General features: G+C 51.4%; 2 protein-coding genes across 2 annotated transcripts; one reads left to right on the forward strand and one right to left on the reverse strand.

Annotated features, from left to right (window-relative positions):
- The first annotated feature begins 378 nt into the window (after positions 1-378).
- ccdc22 (CCC complex scaffolding subunit CCDC22) lies at positions 379-9,016 on the forward strand. The gene is made up of 16 exons (XM_066709911.1): positions 379-749; positions 1,743-1,920; positions 3,127-3,259; positions 3,401-3,507; positions 3,672-3,756; positions 3,906-4,075; positions 4,156-4,368; positions 4,463-4,654; positions 4,861-4,980; positions 5,355-5,471; positions 5,794-5,895; positions 5,991-6,098; positions 6,245-6,340; positions 6,510-6,569; positions 6,672-6,746; positions 6,833-9,016. Exons 1-16 carry the CDS (start codon positions 700-702, stop codon positions 6,944-6,946), a joined length of 1,920 nt encoding a protein of 639 aa, XP_066566008.1. The 5' UTR covers positions 379-699; the 3' UTR covers positions 6,947-9,016.
- Positions 9,017-9,692: 676 nt separating this feature from the next.
- Positions 9,693-14,262, reverse strand: apex2 (APEX nuclease (apurinic/apyrimidinic endonuclease) 2). The gene is made up of 6 exons (XM_066709912.1): positions 13,637-14,262; positions 12,884-12,967; positions 12,260-12,440; positions 11,770-11,916; positions 11,366-11,435; positions 9,693-11,265 (listed from the first exon to the last, which is right to left on the reverse strand). The coding sequence occupies exons 1-6, from the start codon at positions 13,749-13,751 to the stop codon at positions 10,069-10,071; spliced, it is 1,794 nt and encodes a 597-aa protein (XP_066566009.1). The 5' UTR covers positions 13,752-14,262; the 3' UTR covers positions 9,693-10,068.
- Positions 14,263-14,317: the final 55 nt, after the last annotated feature.

Below are 14,317 nucleotides of genomic sequence, written 5' to 3' on the forward strand. Positions count from 1 at the left end.
TTTGCTGAGATGGAAGGAAACCCAGCAGACACTGCAGGCCCCCAGGACTGGAGTCTGACCCCCTGATTTAAGGAGTTGATAGTTAACGAGATTTCAGCCCAAAAGGCCCATGTTTTTCACGGTAAAGCATTTCCGTGGCTAGTTAGAGAACACAGAAGTATTATTAACAAGAGCGAATGAACTTCCACCTCGTATCCCATGCACTTGCGTTTCGTTTCCTGCCGCGCAGCACTACAACTCCCAGCGTGCCACGGTCCACACGCGTTTCCGGTCATGCGACTGCGGTGAACGGTGCATGCCGGGAATAGATGTTCTTCTGACGGTCCCGTTGACGACGGAGACGCAGGATGAAACTACAACTCCCAGCGGCCAGCGCGAATCGCAGCTCCTGGCGCATGACTTCCTGCTTCCCTTGGAGCTGCTGTTGAAAGTGTACAAATGTGTCAGTTGTTGCGAGGTCTGTTTGGTGTTGTTTTTTCCTCTGCTCAGTAGAAGACACGATCTTGCGACAGCACAATGCGTGAGGATTTCTAACGTGGCTGGATACGAAGCACACACTTGTTCGGACATTGGCCCGAGAGAGGGGAGAGGGTTTGGTGGGAGGGAGACCTTGGATGCAAAGCCCATGAATGTCTGTGTTTTTTAGCGAAAGGGCAGCCTTCCAGATCAGGAGAAAAACACCCCGCGCACAGCAGGGCCATGGAGGAAGTGGACAAGATCTTAATTCATTCCCTCAGACAGGCGGGCACGTAAGTAGCATGTGTGTCATCTTCATGTGATGGAGGGTTTTGTGTAATGAGGTTATGGGCAACACCGAGGAAGAGGCATTTCGCAATCGAGCAGTAATCCTGGTGAGGATCGAGCTGATCTGTGCTGGTGCTTTCGTGCAGACGACGAGATGCCTCTGACGACCACGCATGAGCAAGACACGGGGTTTAAACGGCACTTTGACCCCGTGCATAGCAGGCTTTAAGACGTGCGCGCCCACTTTGTTGAGTGGCACACATACAGGCTCGGCTACTGTAAAACAGGGCCAGATGCACAGAAACTGCATCTTTTAAACGTGTTTCTGTGGAGATGTACGCAGCAATGAAGGCGCTGGTGTGATCGCAGTGTTGATGGCTGTGCGGTGACCTCTGTCTGGACCCCGCATCTCTGCAGACAGCCCAGCCCGCATCCCTCCTGCGTTCATGGACCGGAGACTTCCTTGACTATGTTGTTTCTGCCGGCAAACCAATACATGCAGGTTGGATGCTAAACTGTCCACTGCTGGCCAACTGTACTAACAAAGACTTCTCTTTAAATTCAAACTAATCTAATACATGGCTATACTGTTGTATTTGAATGGGGGTAGAAACATATACCTCTTTGTCAGTGGTGCGATTGTACTTTGCACTGACCTTTTAAAATGGTCTGGAAACCAGTTCTTCAGAACTAGCCTGTATTTTGCAGACTGGACACTAACTGTAATTGGCAGAGCGACATCGTGCAGGTCAGCTCGATGTGTCCATGGACCTGGACGACTACACCTCTTGCTCTGTTGCCTCGTTCACATTATCATGAGTGTGTGTACTGGTGTCGAGCCCTTTGTCCTGTTGGTACCTAAATTAATCTACGATTGTGCATCCCAGACTGCAGGGGTTCCAAAAATATGAGCAAGTGACGTGGTTTCATGAGCAAAACCATGTGATGTTAACGTGTCTGTCTCTCTGTCTCCGTGTCTGTGTTTTGCATGTTGGCAGTGAGGTGGGTGAGGACGTGCAGTGTGTGAAGCAGTTCTCCAGCGAGCTGATCGTGGAGGCCGTGGTGCGATGTGTGCGTATCATCCAACCGTCCCTTGGCAGCGGCCTCAGCCACCTCCTGCCCCCAGGCATGTCCGCCCGCTTTCGCCTGGGCATGAGCCTCGCCCAGGCCTGCCAGGTGAGACCCCCGCCCTCTGGCTGTGCCCCTTCAGTTGGTCATTCTATGTCCTTTCCCTCTTCTCCCTCCGTCCCCTTCCATTCCCCTTCTTCCATTTTGAAATTCTCTTTCTCCCACCTCCGGGCACTGGTTGGTTTTAGTTGATGCTAATCTAACCATTCCTGCTCTGGACCTTTGCTTTAACTCTTGTTTTCGCCCATGTTGTCCCCCGTCTTTAATTTCTATTTCTATTTTTCCTTTTGATTTCTTTCCTTATATTAGCTTCCATCCTCCTTCCTCATGTTTGTGCTTCTGCCATCTATTGCCCTTGAGACTGACGCTCAGAAAACAAGGGCTATTTTCACAGTCGGCGCAGTTCTTGCTGATCTTATGTTCTCACTGTTTTTTTTTTGTCTTCTGACTTCAGTTAATTCTCATCTTTACACCAGTAGATCCGTTCTAAATATAACCTGAGTGCTTTTTGTTGGCTGCTCTCGCTGCACTGGATTTGATGAGAAATTGATGGCTGTTAATTGTGAAAGAAGCTGCACGAGGTTCCCAACAATAGGAGACGTGTGATCGGTGTTGACGCAGCCTCATGGAGCCCATCTATTTTTCATTTTTAACCTAGAGAAACAAACCAAACCAGGTGGACATTGATATTACTTTCAGTGTCAATAAAACCTGTGCTCGGCAGGATTTGCACTCTTTGCCCGCTCTGTCAGTTGAGCCATTTCAATCCTCTGCTCATTGAGGACTACCAGCCTTTTATGAACTCTTTGACTCTGCAGACCACTCTACAAACCCCCGCCTGGACCAATGACAATATTTGACCTACCTGCCAATTACAGCCCAGTCCCCCGGCACGAGGTCATTTATTGTGATGAGCGACTTTCGGCTTCAAAGTCGTTCAGGCCTTGGACTGTATTTGCGGGTCTGTTTATTTTGCAAGGCCCCGCATAAACAAAATAGGGCTCTAAGGGTTTAAATCCCGATCTCAGCGCTCAGTGAACGCGATGGGATTGGCATGTGTGCCTGATCGGACATATGGTGTTTCTTGAGACTTGGTTAGAATAGGCGATGGGAGAGATGACTTGAGTCCAGTGACAGTAGCTGCAAGGTAGAGCATCTGACAGCCTTAAAGGAATAACCGCCCGAGACGCCTGCAGCTCGGGGGAGAGTGGAAACCTGGAAACTCTTCAGGGCTGATTTTGATCTTGGTTTCAGGATCTGGGCTACAAGGGAGAGATCGGCTACCAGACCTTCCTGTACAGCAACGAGCCGGAGATCCGCTCTCTGCTCATGTTCCTGGTGGAGAAACTGCCGCGTGAGAGTGCCGAGTCTTCAGACCAGCCGGCAGGTACTATACTACACTGTACTACACTCTACTGTACTTTACTGCAGTGTCTCCCAACCTCTTCACTTAGTCTTGATAAGCCAGGGTCTGAATGTGTGTGGACCATTGAAACAACGCTGTCCCTCATTTTGCTTTCTCTCTCAGGCAAATCCGCCCTCCTGCAGAGAGCGATCGCTGCCCAGATCAAAGCCCAGCTGGCTCTGCCTTGGGTGCCGCCCTCCTGCCGAGTGCCCCTCCTCTGCCAAACCCAGGTACGGTGGCTCCGCTGGCCAGTCGGTCGTCTGGTTGAATTGTAGGTCAAGGGCCTGACGAAACCTTGCGTCTCAGTCACGTGACCACAGGACCCTTGAACTTTTGACACTCCAGCGAACGTGGCAGTGTTGCCCGCTGACCTCTGCAATCTGTCTCCTGCCAGGGTGCCACACCGGCTCACAGTTTCCACGCCCAGCCTCTAAGCTTACCGCTGAGTTCCCGACACCCCGGCAAGAAAACTCCAAAAGGTAATGGAGCGCTCGACCGAACGATGCTTTTGAAGAGGACCAAGCGTGGCATGGCCTTAGGAGTCGGTTGGTGTGTCTCTGTACTTGTGACTTTCCCCTCCCTCACGCTGCCTGTGTTTGTGTCCCCGTGTCCGCCTCCCTTCTCCCAGAGGTGAAAGAGTACTACCGGGAGTACCTGACCCCTGTGACCGCCCAGGTCTCCCAGCACGCCTCGGTGCTGGCCTCCCTGCTGGAGCGCAACGTGGCAGAGCTCAGCACCACTCAGGAGTGGGAGAGCGAGTGGAACAGCCAGGGCCTAGTGTCCCGACTCACGCCCGAGGTACTTGTGCCAGGAAAAACAATGGGCCAGTAGTCCCTCGTCCACACTTCCTACCTTGACGGCTCTCTCTCCCTCTGCAGGAGTACAAGTCCCGGAAACGGCAGCGTCTGCAGAAGCGCATCCAGGACCAGCTGCGCCACGCTGCCCAGCCACGCCCCGATGCCCAGCACGTCCCACGCTCCGGCTCCGACCTGGCTGAGCTGCTGAGGACGATCGGCGGAGGAGCCGAGGGGCGGAACGTCCTGGCCAAGGGCACGCGATTCACCCACACCGAGAAGTTTACCTTCACACAGGTACCTGGGGACAAAGGGGGCGTCACCACAGAGCTGGACGATTCTCTGTTCGTCTCTGGATTCCTAACGGGCGGCTCTGGTCACTGCATTTCAGGAGCCGGAGAAGGCGGTGCAGCAGATGGCGGCGGCGGCCGAGACCCTGCCCAGCTCCCGGCAGTCGGAACAGGACCTGCAGCAGCGGCAGGAAGAGGAAGTGACCTCGCTGAGGGGGCAGCTGGAGCAGCTGTCTCTGCGCATCGAGGAAGTGGGCTCCGACATGAAGCAGCTCACCGTGTCCATCGGTCAGGTAGGCTGAATGTGGGAGTCAAGCTAGGGTTCAATTTCCACACACTGAAAGGTAGGCGAGAAGTTACGGCTGCCGCTGATGTCCACGCGCCGTCCCTGTCCTGATCAATTATTGAACCTGCTGTGGAGTGTGCAGGTCTCCCCCCAGACCCAAGAGGTTGAGCGCATGAAATTAACTCCTCTTCTGTCCATCCCGTGTGTGTGAAGGTGTCTGATGAACTGAATCAGAGGGAGCTGAGCAACGTGGAGAAGGAGGGGTCTGTGAGGGTGAAGAAACAGACCATCGACCTCCTCCCCGACGCCGAGAACAACCTGAGCAAACTGCAGGTAGGAGGGCCGGCCGTGAAGCCGTGGTCCGCGCTGGACTGGGTCTGTCTGTGTTGCGCTTGCTGTGATTTACCTCTTGAAGTGTATATTTTGTGACCACCATAGGTCTCAGGGGGGTCAAGGGCATCTGCTAATAAAAAAAAAAAAAAAAAAAAAAAAACTGCATTAGAAACCATTGCTGGAGAAAACTAAAGTAAATTCAAGGTCAATTTCAAGAGCAGATGCATAGAAGTGGGGTGATTGCGCTGCCTCCGTCTGGAAGCTGAGAGGAAACGAGTGAAAGTAGAATGTAACCTGCCACGTGAGTGCAGTAGTGATGTGCAGGGCGCTGGAGGATGCGTCTGCTGATGGTGGCGCTGTCTGTGTGCCGGCAGGTGCTGGTGGAGGGCAGTGCCAAGCGCGTGGTCAGCCTGGCGGCGCAGTGGGAGAAGCACCGCGCCCCCCTGATCGAGGAGCACCGGCAGCTGAAGCAGCTCTGCAGCAGCCGAGAGGTGACCACCCGCCCGTCCGCTCTCTGTGTGTCTCTCTCTCTATGTGCGGCTTCCTTAGCTTGTGAGCTGAGAGGTGTCAAGCCTCCCGTCTCTTCCTGTATGTGTGAGTAGAAGAAAGAAGCATCTGGCAAAGAATAGAGGAGAGAAAACCGCACAGAGCTGTTAGTCGGTCGGCCTTCACTGCCAACGCCTTATGGGAGCCGAACCCAGACGCCAGTAAATAACGAGCCCGAGGAGGAGACCTGTCTCCCTCAGGTTTGCACCATTGACCTGGGCCTCTGCTGCTAACCTGCTATGCATCTTCTGCACCTCCCCCCTGCAGCTCGAGTCGTCCAGAAGGCTATCCGAGATCAAGGGCCTCCATGACAAGATTCGGCAGTCGGCAGAAGAAGCCAAGAAGAAGGAGGGCCTGTACAAGCAGCTGGTGAGCTGACACGCCCCCGCGTTGCTCGGCCCAGACAGGCCGTGACCCCTTCAAAAAATAAATGATATTCAGACTGTCCCACCTCTCCCCTCCAGATGACGGAGTTCGAGAGTCTGCCCAAAGACGTGTCTCGCTCAGCCTACACCCAGCGCATCCTGGAGATCGTGGGCAACATCAAGAAGCAGAAGGAAGAGATCACCAAGGTGCCGCCCACCCTCCCGTCGTCCCGCTCCCGTCAGCCAGCGTGAGATCCAGCTCGGCTCGCTGTGGTGGGGCTCCGAGGAGCAATCGGAGTTGGCGTGTCGTAGCCCGAGGCTCATCGGGGGTTGTTTTGTTTCTTCCCTCTCAGATCTTGTCCGACACCAAGGACCTGCAGAAGGAGATCAACAGCCTGACCGGGAAGCTGGACCGCACGTTCGCCGTCACCGACGAGCTGGTGTTCAAGGTAGATCCGCGTTCGATAGTGGAGTCCGATGTCCGGTGTTACTGTACACAATATTCCAGATGAGCTCTGCATATCAATGTGAAATCGAGCGTATCGGTTTGCATGCGAGTCCAGGACTTTGTTAGTGGGCCTGGAGTCACTGTATTCCTGTGTGTGCTCTGTGTTTCAGGACGCCAAGAAGGACGAGTCCGTGCGCAAAGCCTATAAGTACCTGGCGGCCTTGCACGAGGTGAGCGAGACACTTTTTCTTATGATTTCATTGGCGAGACAGCGGTGTGCTCCAACGGTGTGCCGTGGACAGCCCGTGTGAACGGCGTCTCCTTCTCCCCAGAACTGCACCCAGCTGATCCAGACCATCGAAGACACGGGGACCATCATGAGAGAGATCAGGGACCTGGAGGAGCAGGTATGATGTCACCGTGAAACCCGAACATAGGGAGAACTAGTCACTCTTACTTATTGTAACCCCGCCGCCGTACTGCTCTCCCCCAGATCGACACGGAGGACGGAAAGAAGACCACGAGCAACCTGGAGAAGATCCTGGAGGACTACAAGGCCATCCGGCAGGAGAACGCCGCACTGGCCGCTAAGATCCGAGAGGCCTGAGAGACACCCGGCCCGTTCCGCCCCCCCCACCGCCCCCACAGAGCATCTCTGCCCCCTGCCGGTCCCCTCTCTCCCCCCCGCGCCGTCCGATTGGGGGGGGTGGCGGGGGGCGGAGTTTGGGGGGGTTCGGGGGTCAGATATTCCATCTCCAGATTGGCTCGCCTGCCACCACCCTTGTCTTGGCATCATTCATCGCTTCACCTCGACTTCCTGTTTGCTCGCCTTCAAGACCGCGGGAGACGAGGAGACGGACCAGGACGGGCGAGTCAGATCTCTCCTGCGCTGACGCGGACGCATCGATGGACTTTTATACTCTATATGTGCCGTGTGGGGTTTAAATAATAATAATAATGAATGAACACAGTGGTGAATATTGCCAACGGTATAAATATCTGTTTCTACTTCATCTGGCTGGATTGGAGAGACGGACCTTGCATGGCCTTCTGACTTGTCCAAGGGCGGTTCTTAATTTTTAATCATCGCTATATTAGTAGTATTATTATTATTAGTCATATTCTTGATGAGGAATCTCTGTACGAAAGTCTTGGTTAGTCCCCCCCGCCTACTTTTAATCGCCTGATATTTTTTGGTAAATTGACTTCTAATCGACAGGGTTTAATCGCGCATTAAATATGTTCCAATAGTGAATGGGTGGGGAGAAACTAAAAGCAGAAGAATGTGTGTAGCTGAACTCCCACTTGTCGCCGCCATGTTTGTGGTCAGTCTTGGCAGCGTCGGAGTGAGGGATCGATTTTTGTAGCAGCTGCCTGGGGGGAGAACTGGAGGCGGGAGTGGCGGCGGCTCTACGGATCACATGTCCGCGTCTGATCTGTAAAGCGGGACCGGTTTGTGTCTAATTACCGCGTTGTCTCGCTCCTTCTCTGTGCGTTTTAAGTGTCTTTTGGTTTCGGATCACATGCAGCCTTATTGCAGTTGGCTCACACGTTGTCTTTTGTCATATCACCCCCCCGATTTTAGCGCAGCGGTGTCGGGACAGCTGCGCCACGTTCTCTAGAGAACAAGCCTTGAGCTAGCCTGCCCAGCTGCCCATTCGCCCAGTTCATCTCCTTCCTTCCCAACTATAACAACGTTCAGGAATTTCCCACTTTCCCTCGGCTGAAGTTCAGGGTGCGTTTCACTTCTGGCCTTCACATCCGCAGCAGCGGTCACACAGTGGATGGAGACTTGAACCGACTACTCGAATTCATCAAAATGAACCGAAACCAGGAAAGTGTGGCTCTGATTCGAAGACCCACCTCTCGGTCGGAGTTCTCTCCATTTTCCAGCAGAGGGCAGTGTGAACACGGCCCCCCCAATGCAGCCCCGACAAACTGAACCCCGTGTGTGCGATCGCCTTGCAGTTGATACGACCCTAATTAACCCACCCGAAGTAGCTCTCCATGATAAACTAGTGTGTTAACCACGACCACCGCTGCTCGGTGTTTAGGTTACGAGTTAATCTTTCATTGTGCCGTACCTGCCGCACTGAATTGATTTGATTGATTGAAACTGTCTTCTTCACGTGCCTATAAATTGGTAAAGATCATGTTAAACCTGCCTAGGTTAGCCGATGATGCCCTGAATGACTCTGATGCAGATTTTTTTTTAAGGAAGACCCCGGGTTTAGACGCCTGCAGGGGGCCTCAGCGCTCAGTGCAGGAGGTCGGACACTCCGGGACCCCCTTGTCACTGTCTGCACTCTTCTGTGAGTTGGGTTTGTTGGTGTTGGACACAGAGTATGAGAATCCTTTGCCAAGAACACTTTCTTTTCCCTCTCAGATTTTGTAGAAATGGTTTCAGTAGCATTAACCACCCCCCACCCCCCTCCCTCCAACACAATTATCCGCCATTGTTGTTACTTTGGGCGGCTCTTGTCATTTTCATCTTATTTGAGATCGTTTGCTGGTTTCCGAGCAAAACCCAGGCAGTGACGGGGTGGGGGGGGGGGATACTTTTGTGTAAATAAATCTGTCTCCAACATTAGAGCTGAACTAGCACTGTGAACAGGGGGGGGGGAGAGCGTTGCTTCTTTTTTCGGACTAAGCTCATTATTAAAAAAATAAATAAAAATGCAGTTCGTGGGTGTCTTATTTGCTGGGTTACGGAGTTTTGGATCTTCTTGGCTGTCCTCGTCGTCTCTCCGAGGGCTCCGCACCTCCACACCAGCGGTCAGATCGGTGAAGGACTGTAAAATGTACTGAACCTGTCGAATAAACGGCCCTGACTCTTGTGGTCTGATATGACTTTTTATCGTATGACAGCAATTGTGTGACTCATTCAAAGGCATTTGTTAAACACTTGTTTTATGGTTAGATCGGTTAAATTAGGCCTGCATGGCGAAGCTTCCTGGGGTAATTGCTGTGGAGGAGGAGGTTCTGCCCAGAGGAAGGGCGAGGCAGGAGGACATTAATTTTATTTCCCTATTTGTGAGGGTTTCTGGGCAGTCCGTCCCAGCAAGGGAGTCACAGCCGTCTTGTTCTCGTTTTGCTTGGATCTCATCTTGTGATCACAGATGTGAGGGGCTGAATATCATTCCTGTGTGCGCCGACTACACGCTCATCTCATGTGATATATATTATACACACACACACTGTTTGGGGTGATCATCATCTGGTTATACTAGTGTTCCACTACTCTTCATATCAGGAACTGCGGTGTCATCAACCAAATCAGAGCCACGACCCACAGCCCACCTGATTATTAGAAGCACGGTGCAGAGGTTCATTAAGAGACTCCAGGGACATGCTTAAAAAAATAAACTCTTTATTTTATTAGTAGTTTTCGTCGTAACCAAAACAAGTCCAAGTTAAACAACAACGTAAGAGTCCAGGAATAATCTTAATGTCCTGACTTTAAAAACAACTGCTGTTCGCAGTGTCACATGAGCAGGAATTCGGACGCTCCCTCTTCATTTCAAATGCACCTTCTTTGTAACTGGCAGAAATTAAATTAAAAGGTAGATTAAAAAAATATATGAAACAACTGAGGAGTGAATACTTGTAGGTACCCTGATTTGGAAATATCATTTTGTTCCGGCGCAAGCAGCCGCGTATCGAGAGCTCCTCGAGATCCCACGCTCCCTCTCACTGTAAAGAGTTTAGTCAGTTCTTTTTATGCTGCCATCATTTCCCTTTGCCCACCCAGGTGAAGAAGTTGCAGCGGGCCTCTGGGTTGGACGTGTGGCCCTGGGGACGGGCGCAGACGAAGAACTGCCTCCCGAGGTTGGGCCCGGCTTTCTTGACCGTGCGGAGGACACAGGGCTCGCCATGCACCTTGCAGCTGGGAGGCGGGGGGGGCCCACGCAGCACCGACTTCCAGAAGCCCCCCGCCTCCCTCGGGGCCGGGGTTCCAGAGGCCCCGCCGTCTCCCTCTGGCGCGGGAATGACCCCCCGAGATACTCCCTTGTCTGAGGATGGTTCCTCTCGTGACGTCTCCCGTTTCCCTTCCGGGTCGACCAAGCCGAAATCCAGACCATCTTCCGGTTCCTCTGGTGGCATCCGACTGCTTCTCTCAAGCCCGTCCGCAGGATCTCGGCCCACCGGTGCCAAGCAGTGGTTCTTCAGGTGCTTTGAAGGGTCCTCTTTGTCCAGACGGAGGGCTGCGTCCGATTGGCTGGGGACGGTGTGGTTGGCCTCGCTGGGTTTGGGCTTGAAGAAGGACAGCAGGCTGCCCTGTGGCTTGGCTTTGGATCCAGAGGTCTTGGCCTTCTTATTCTTGGAGGACAACGGCTCAGCCAGTGGGCCTCTCTTCTCCGCACGGCCGCTCCCGGTCCCATTGGCGGGCCGCAGGTTCTCACGCATTTCCCCTGATTCCTGAGACCCAGGGAGCTGGGAGTCTGCCTGGGCTTGGGCCCGGGCCGGGTCCACCTTGACCAGGAACCGAGACAACTTCTGCTGCCGCCCGGCGAATTCGGGCATGTGTCGGGTGCACAGCGGGGGGCAGCGGGGGTTCGGCAGGCTGGCGCAGCGCAGGTGCCCGCGCACGGGGCAGTGATCCGAGCCCTCCACCTCCGGCATGATGTCTGAGTCCACGAACTCCGTCTCCGCCAGGCTGCGGTCGGCGAATATGTAGTCGATGCGTGTGCCGTAGTTGGTCTGTCTGGCGCCGGTCAGAGTGGACCAGCAGGTGAAGGCGTGGGACCGGGTCGGGTGGAAGTAGCGGAAGGTGTCCACGAATCGGCCTCCTCTGGAGTGGCTGCGGGAGTTTCGGGATTTGACTGCCTCTTCCTCCTCCTCCTCCTCCTCCATCTCCTCTTCCTGGTTCTTTCCAAACAGGAAGTTGTCCAGCCATTTCCTGCCGGGATGCTCCTCGAAGTTGTCCTGCCACGAAGAAGAGACACTTGTCAATCAAACGCCTTCATTCTTACAGGGATCTCTTCCTCTCTGAACACTCTGCTGAGAGAGAGAGAGAGACACTTACTATGTCGTCGGGGTCGCAGTGGTCGATGGGTCTGTGGGACGTGTTCACGTCTCCCAGGACAATCACATGGCTGGGCAGGAGGACAGAGAGACACAGTCAATATTCACAGAACACCACAAGTGCATTTCAGGGGAATTTTATACAAGGAGTCGTCAGAAGCATGAAATCGAATAAAACTCTCAGAAGAGTTGGAAAAGATTTACTAAACTAAGTGTGACTTTACTGACCAGGATAAAGTTAATCTGTTACTTTTTATTTGGTTGTGTTAAATATTGATCGACGCTGATCACGGAAAACTGTGGAATAATAATCCCAACAGGAAACGACAACAAGTGGGAGTAAAAGGGCATTTTCTCTGCCTCACTGTGCCAAAACCCCCCCGCTTTTCTTCCACCCCGACTCACTGCCCCGCCCCCAGCACTGCCTCGGCCCGGGTCTGCAGCAACGCGTAGAAGCGCAGTTTGAAGAGCTTGCGTTCGGGTTTCTCTGGGTCGGCCCTGGGGCAATACACATTCAGGACCGCCAGGGTCTTCTCCCCTCCGTCGGCACAGCTGGAGAGGCAAACAGAGGCGTGAGGTTCAGTCGAAGAGAATGCGTTCGATATCCTCGGGGGCTGAAGTGCACTTTTATCATTCGTAGCAGCAGTGGAGACGTTTGGAGGTGGATATAGCACAACAGCATTTGATTAGAGCTGGTGAAAGACTGAGCAAGGCTCCGTGTGGTAGTGATTTTGCAAACTATACACTTACAAAAGGGTTTTCTGTATAAAGAAATAGGAAGATGTTCATATACAGATCAGTAAAAAGCAAAGTTTAAAATAATACTATAATAATAACAGCAGCGCTGGGGTGACTGACAGAGGGTTGTGCTGGCTCTGACCAGCGATTGGCTCACGTGACTCTGTGCTGTGTGACGACGGCCCGGCCCTCGCTGTCCAGCGCCTGCAGCTCTTCATTCGAGAACTCTGTCTGTTCGCCATAGCAGCCCACTGCCCCGCCATGATTGGTCAGCAGGCCTGTCAGTCCCTCCTCGGCAGCGAACGGCGTGGCGCTGTCCTTGCAAAAGGTCGCCACCCCTTCAATTGCAATTAATCAATTATGACATTGTCTTCCAAAATACTATAAGCACAATCCTCTGCAGGATAATTTTGCTCGACCACTGTTAAAATACTCAAAATGCATGTTCATCAAGATTTGTAGATTTTATAATGCTATTGCATCAATTCTACAACATAATTATAACTGAACACACTATCACTGTAATTGTCATTTTAATTATAATGGAACCACAGATGTCCTCCTAACAGCTTTTGTTTACAGATCCATCTGAGATGTTATTATTCTCCATGAGAAGAACACAAGCTGGTGAATTTTGTGCGGTGGTAAAACCCTCCAATCAGAGCGCAGGATGAAAACAAAGGAACATAAAATGGGGTAGTTATTAACTATAGTTTTCTTAAGCCTGGTCATTTGAAAAGGGCTACAGCATGCTGTACCCCGTCTGGGCTACCACCCTCACCCGAGTAGCCACTGCGCCCCCGACTGAAGCTGAAGTAGGAACTGTAACCCTCAACGATAGCCGTCCGCTCATCCAGCAGGTCTCCTGAGGAAGATGGGAGATGAAAATTCAGCGTCATACTGAACCTAGATTCAGAAGATCGGGCATCTGAGTGAATACTAACCCCCAGTGCTGTAAACCACATTCTCCAGTCAGTTCCTCTAATCTTGGTTTAAGTTTAAGTGCAGCTCAATTGAGACAAACAAGATGGGGGTGCAATTTCGGGGGTTAAGTAAGGAAGCAGACAGGATGGGGAAACACGATTTCTGCTCCTTTCCAGTTTCTTTAGTTTTGCATGGGTGTGCATTTGCATTTGATGACAACTGTAACAGAATTAAGCAATACGAGGTTATTAAATAAAGATCAATGTTTACTGTCACACAAATAACTGCTCCTAAATTGGGTAGATTTACTGTCAGCGTTCAGAGACTCCTCCTTGATAATAATATACACAAACACATTTTATAACCTGAAAAACAGTAGTATAAGTACAGGCTTAATATATAAAATGTTACACTGGACTACTAGAAACATTTGCACACAAACTTTGTACAAAGTGCAGATACACAGAACATTGAACAGCTATATCCTCGGCAGTGTAACTGTGACACTAATTAAGATGGCTTTCACTTATATTGCATACATATTATCGTACATGTTCAATGACAAGCGCAGTAACGTACACAAGGGTCATGTCGTGAAACAAACTCTTACTTGTCACTTTGGTTTCTTGTAAACAGACGATATCTGCGTCCAGAGAGTCCAGTGCTTTTTTAAACCCGCCTTTGAAAGTCCTAATGCCGTTTATATTCCAACTGACTATCTTCATTTTGTCCCTGCGGAGGCGTATGCGTTTTTAATTTGTGTATTTTCTGATATATTATTAATTAAATGACGTTTAATAACGTAAAGCAAGACTATGGACACCGTGCGGCTGCCATCGAGGCTCCACCCCCAGCTTCCCGCCCGTCGCGTTTTAAATACGTCATCATTTTAGTCCCTGCCTAATAAACATCTGTGACTACTGTTTTCATTTATTAATTAATATCTATCCATTTTTTTAGTAACGTTTCAAATGGTAATATAAAAATGCATGTAAGTGATTATATATAATTAATAATAAATGATGTAATGTCACAGTGGAGAAAATACGCCACAATTCATTCAAAACTTTTGAGGCCGTGTGACCGCATCAAAAAGTGCCGTTTGGAAGTCATGGGCACCTATGATTGGCCAATCGGACACGACATTCAGGTTGATGTAGGGCGTCAATAAGCAAATATCACAAATATTGAACAATGGTAACGAAACTAGCTCTCTCGGTTCCAGAAACGAGCAAGACGGGCGGCTTCTGTGGAAGAAACTGAGCCACAATGGCGGAGATCATGACGTCAC

The sequence above is a fragment of the Amia ocellicauda genome, chromosome 7, assembly GCF_036373705.1.
Source record: "Amia ocellicauda isolate fAmiCal2 chromosome 7, fAmiCal2.hap1, whole genome shotgun sequence".
In the NCBI taxonomy this organism is placed as follows: domain Eukaryota; kingdom Metazoa; phylum Chordata; class Actinopteri; order Amiiformes; family Amiidae; genus Amia; species Amia ocellicauda.

What these genes read in the sequence shown, in the direction of transcription:
- ccdc22 (XM_066709911.1), top strand. Translation starts at nt 700, where the DNA reads ATGGAGGAAGTGGACAAGATCTTAATTCATTCCCTCAGACAGGCGGGC. An exon ending in TGTCCCGACTCACGCCCGAG is followed by an intron (nt 4,076 to 4,155) that starts GTACTTGTGCCA and finishes CTCCCTCTGCAG; the next exon opens with GAGTACAAGTCCCGGAAACG. An exon ending in TCAGGGACCTGGAGGAGCAG is followed by an intron (nt 6,747 to 6,832) that starts GTATGATGTCAC and finishes GCTCTCCCCCAG; the next exon opens with ATCGACACGGAGGACGGAAA.
- apex2 (XM_066709912.1), bottom strand. Translation starts at nt 13,751, where the DNA reads ATGAAGATAGTCAGTTGGAATATAAACGGCATTAGGACTTTCAAAGGC. An exon ending in ACAAGAAACCAAAGTGACAA is followed by an intron (nt 12,968 to 13,636) that starts GTAAGAGTTTGT and finishes CATCTTCCTCAG; the next exon opens with GAGACCTGCTGGATGAGCGG. An exon ending in GCAGTGCTGGGGGCGGGGCA is followed by an intron (nt 11,436 to 11,769) that starts GTGAGTCGGGGT and finishes CCTCCTGCCCAG; the next exon opens with CCATGTGATTGTCCTGGGAG.